This window comes from Camelina sativa, chromosome 8 (assembly GCF_000633955.1).
Source record: "Camelina sativa cultivar DH55 chromosome 8, Cs, whole genome shotgun sequence".
Taxonomy (NCBI): domain Eukaryota; kingdom Viridiplantae; phylum Streptophyta; class Magnoliopsida; order Brassicales; family Brassicaceae; genus Camelina; species Camelina sativa.
This window is the reverse complement of record NC_025692.1, coordinates 14,605,196-14,610,625: the sequence shown is the minus strand read 5'-3', so window position 1 is coordinate 14,610,625 and position 5,430 is coordinate 14,605,196. Positions and strand designations below refer to the sequence as shown.

General features: G+C 28.0%; 1 protein-coding gene and 1 long non-coding RNA gene across 6 annotated transcripts in view; both read right to left on the bottom strand.

Moving 5' to 3' along the window:
* The window catches only part of LOC104707174, a 2,646-nt gene extending 1,774 nt beyond the window's left edge, over positions 1–872 (bottom strand). For 4 of the 5 annotated variants that reach the window (XR_754569.2, XR_002032992.1, XR_002032993.1 and 1 more), the window contains exons 1-2: positions 701–872; positions 7–609 (exon numbers count right to left, since the gene is read on the bottom strand). This is a non-coding gene — a long non-coding RNA (uncharacterized LOC104707174). The remainder of the gene's footprint in view (positions 1–6; positions 610–700) is intronic. The other variant, XR_754570.2, reaches the window with a different exon arrangement.
* LOC104709532 overlaps positions 4,866–5,430 on the bottom strand; it is a 2,406-nt gene continuing 1,841 nt past the window's right edge. The window contains exon 6 of the mRNA XM_010426128.1: positions 4,866–5,250. Coding sequence (XP_010424430.1) covers positions 5,056–5,250 — 195 coding nt within the window. The 3' untranslated portion in view covers positions 4,866–5,055. The remainder of the gene's footprint in view (positions 5,251–5,430) is intronic.

Genomic DNA, 5,430 nt, shown 5'->3' with positions numbered 1-5,430 from the left:
ACATACCTGGAACTCTCCTCGTCGATGCAAACAAAATACCAAATCAGAAACATATTAGATTCAATTAAGATAATACTTAAGTCAAATTCTTTCAAAAAAATTCTTCAAATCTACCACTTCAATCCAAAGAACCATTATATATAGTGTCACACTTTTGCTCAATCACACAACTATGCCCACCCAAACCACTGCCATCATAATCAATCTTTTTATGTTTTACTCAAGTTACAAAATCTCAGATGATCCTAGAATTTAAACAACTGATATTATATTCATACCATAAGCTTTCCAACACAACTAAGCTCACGGCAAAAAATCGAAAATGAGAGAGTGAACCGGTTTACGAAACCACAAACCCCACCAAACTAACAAACATAACACACCTTCGCAAAGGAGAAATCATAAGGAATCAAGAGAGAGCAGAATTACGACTTGGAGGCGGCAGAGGATTCTTCTTCGAGCTAGTGACGGATGTGCTTGACGTTACACCTTACGACGGTGGCAGTTTGCTTGACGTCGCCCTTCAATAGCAACACCACGGCGCCTACTCCAACCACCGTCAAATCCATTCTTCCGATTAAAATCCAAACAACAAAGGACCCTAATTTTCTAATTCCCAATTCATATAACCCTAATATTAATCAGATATAAACAACACTAATTCATCAAGATCTACCAACGAAAACGAGAAGAATTGTACCAGCAGAAGCATAGAGCATGTCTTCGTTTTCGTCATCACCGTCTCTCGAGCACTAGAGAAAGAAAAAAAAGAAACAAAAAAAAAAAAACTTTTGTCTAAAATTTCGGCCAATCGGATCTCGCGTTTTGCTACCCCTGTTTTTTTGTTGCAACGAAACGATCTTAAATCTTACGTGTATGATTTTTCTGTTTTTTTGTATGATTCCTAAAGTTAAAGAGAATAAATAAAAAATGACGTGGAAGAAAATAAATCTTAACGTGTATTAATTAAAATGTTTTAATTGGATACTGATTTTAACTGATCTGTCAATCTATGCTTTAATATTGAAGCTGAAGTGTCAAGCTCTAGAGAAAAAAACACCTTTATCTTTTATTGTATTGATAAGTTTATGAATAGATTTAACTGTTAAAATGAGTAATAAATTATAATTATTGGATAAACAACTAATAGTACATATATTTTGGGAAAGAAAATGAAGATAGAGAAATTAAATATCAACAAAAGCAGTTTTGAGTCAACTTCTTATTGAAATTAAGATAATAATATTTTGGAAATAAAACAATACAAAATTAGAGTCAGATATTTTATTTTCCAAAAGCCAAAAATTAATTGAAAACATTGTAATGTATCATATGTGTAAAAAGGATTTAATGTTTGTTTATTTATTTACTATGAGGTTGACTTTAGTAAATAATTTATGTTTTATATGTAGGTAAGAAAAAAAGGGAGATGAAACATGCACAAGCTTATTTTTCTATGAGAATATTTATTTTAACAAACTAGGTTTTGAACCCACGTGTATCGTGGGTTTATTTGATATATTTTGATAAAAATTATATATGATTGATTACGGAAAATTATTACTAAGGAAAGAAATTAAATTTCAGATACACAATTTTTTAAAATATAAAAATCAGTTGTGTTATAAAATCAAATCTGTTAAAAAAATCATAAATTTAACTTGACGTCCAGGCGAGGCAAATCAAACTGATGACCTCACATATCCTAAACCATTTTTTTTTACCACCAGAAAAATGAAACAATTTTATAATCATGAATTTAACTCATTTTCATATTTAATTCATCGCTACCACCTATGTTTTCGTGTTTTTTATTCAATGTTTTCTTATTTTTCATATTCTTTCTTGTCATTTTCATTGTCAAATTTTGTGTTAATTGTCATCATAACTTTTACTATTTGGTTATTTGTGATACTCTTTTTCTTCTTCTTCCTCGTCAATTTCTTCACATTCTTCCACTGAAAAACCTTTTTTAGACTACCACACAACTTGTTAACCCATCAAACTCCAAGAACAAAATCATTTCTTTTCTCATAAAATTTGTGAAATTCATGATTACCAGCATAGTCAACACATGCACCCAATTATTGACAATTTTATCCATATACTTGTTTGGTTTTAGATCCACACGTTTAGAAACTTCTCAAACCAAAATCCTTACTTAGTTTATAATATTTTAAAAACATTATAAAATATACTAATAATTATTTATTTAATATGAATCATATGATATATAGAAATCTATATATACATTTTTGGAGACATTTAGCAAATAAATCCTAGAGTTGGAACCTAATTACAATCATGCCATTGACATTAATTATTTTTAATTTATTATTAACTATTTATTAAATTATGATAAAGTTTCCAATTTTTGTAAACAATTATTCTCCTATAATTGCAACTTTCCAAAAAAATGGAACTACTACTATTTACAATAAATAGTAATTAAATAATTATTTAAATAAATATAGCATTCCTTAAATTTGAATAAAAAAAGTTCTTCCTAATCAAAGTAATAATGCGTAATTCCTAATCAAAGGAATACTTTTATTACGTATTTAAAACGAATTTTTACTTTCACGGGTTTCGTATGATGAGTTTTTGCGGATTAAAAATCTTTGAACATGTTGCGTGACCCGCCTAGCAGGGCGGGTTTGGACTATAGAACCAACACTACAAGCTATTAGTTTATCTCATTTATACTATAGATTTGTAATCCTAGTTTTGAAAATTAACTTATAAATTATTAAGTATATGAACTACAAAATATTACACATACTATAAACATTCTCAATATTTCAAAAAAAAAAAATATATACACATAAAAATATACACTAACATACTATATATGCAGATACTCTGTTTAATTCTGGAGAATATAACACATCTAGACTTTTATAAAACGTAAGAAGAAGAAAAAAATTCTAAATTAATTGAAATATTGAAAACTTAATAAATTAAAAATTATTATTTAAAATACAATAATTTATAATTTAGTCCAGCGGTGTACCGCAGGTGAAATCCTATTATGAGTACACTATAAGAACATATTAATTATAAATAAATAATATCAATTATATTATATCATCAAATAATATCAACCGTATCATATTATAAAATAACCTTAACCGTATATAACAGTAACCGCTTGAACCGTAACCGTATTTAAACGTAACCGTTTAACCGTTTGTTAAACGGTTCTGGTTAAGGTTACAAAAATTTCTAACCATAACCGATGGTTAATAAACCTTAAATGTAACAACCGTAACCCTGATCATGCCTATGTATAGCTGATAAAATATGTGTGTTTGTCGTCCATTCTTCTTCTTTAAACCTCAAAATTTGACTCAAACATTAAATTAAGGTCTTGCGATGTCAATCCTTCTTCCTTAGACCCAAAAATAAAAAATTAATGAAAGAATATCAACTCATCTATAAAATCATACACAAAAATATGTTTTACACCTCATAAGAAATAAAAAACACAAATGTAGATAAATAAGATAATTTATGTTTTGCATCAATATTTATAATATTTTAAACTTTTAAAAGGTTTCGAAATATAAAATTTGAACCTTTTAAAAATTTTCAATATTTATAATATTTTAAACTTTTAAAATTTAAAACTTATAATATTTAAAAACTTTTTAAAAGCTAAGAACTTTTAAAAGTTTCAATCTTTATAATATTTAAACTTTTAAAATTTTTCAATATTATAATATTTTTTTGAAACTGTTTAAAGTTTTAATTTGATCAAATAAAAACCAGATCAAACCAAATAAAACTTTAAACTTGGACGCCTGATAAATCAAGCTTTCCTGCTCATTCGTTGTTGGAAGCATATTAATCTTATTTATNAAAACAGAACAAATGACAGGTTTAGTTTCATTTATTTTTACCATCTTTCAAAGCACACATATATGTAGAATGATGACTCCAAAAAGGGGAAAAAGGATTGTACCTTCGAGTAGGAGGACTTGCGTCCCAATAGGAATTTCGTTGCCATATACGGGAGCAAGAGCCCTGTGCGTTGAAAAACCAACAGACATGGACGAGNTTGTTAAATTTCTATTAGTTGTTTAAAATCCTATGTGGACGGCCTTAGGAGCTTATAACTCCTACTTTTTATTTTCTTAATATAGAAAATTCTGGAAATTGTATAAAATTTTAATAAGTGATATGTCAAATTTATATTGGTTGTTTAAAATCCTATGTGGACGGCCTTAGGAGCTTATAGCTCTTACTTTTTATTAGTATAGATTTGCAATTTATCTAAAAAGAAAATTACTAATATTTAGCAATATATATATATATATATATATTAGTAATATATAATATTTTTACTAATATAAAGTTTTACTAATATAAAATTAAAACAAAATTAAAACAATATATATATATATATAAATATTATTTTACTAATATAATTAAAACAAAATTGTATGTACGTTTGGGTTTACAAGTGGTTAGGGTTTAGATTTTCTAATTAAAACGAAATTATGTCGGTTTGGGTTTACAAATGAGATGGTTAGAGTTTAGATTTTACAATTAGAACGAAATTATATGATAGTTTGGGTTTACAAATGAGATGGTTAGAATTTCAATTTTTATAATTAAAATGAAATTATATGCCGGTTTTGGTTTACAAATGAGATGGTTATGATTTAGATTTTACAATTAAAATGAAATTATATATCGGTTTGGGTTTATAAAAAAACGGTTTCAGCTTTTAATTTTATAATAAGATATATATATATTTTGTTTCCTTATTTTTATAAAGAGATGAATAAACAAATTCTTAAATGTATTATGACAAGGCAAATTCACATTGGTTAAAATAAAGTTAGGGGTGAACCCAAGAATTGTTTTTAATAAGCTCAATTTAGAAATTGAAATAGTGAAACTTACACCAAAATAGTAAGATTCGTCTGGTCTTGTTCAGTTCTTAAACGCAAGACGAAATAGAGAATCTACCGATGATTTGTGTTTCTGTACATTGTAAGACATATATACAAAAGTATTCGCTTCACTCAACAAGCAAGAATCCACCCTTCATTTCTTCTTAGCATCGATAAACATAGCACGAGTCCAGTGTTCAACATCCTCGGACTGTGAAGGTGGTGGCGGGTACTTAGGATGCTCCACCAAAGCCCATCCATTCATATCGTTGTTCTTCCGGGTTGATGATGCCGTTGCAGAGAGATAACTGGCTCCTGAATTTGGATCCTGGTTATAACTTGCATTCCTCTGCTCGAAAATATTTAAGAGTAAGAGGTGTCGTTAGAAAGAGACCGTGAGGCAACAAAACATATGAACTGCTTATGCAAAACCAAACACCAATCAATCCAAGTAAATGTCAACATCTACAAAGTTTCGTCATTTGTAAAGGATTTGGATGAAAAATCTAATGTGTTACGACATATCTGG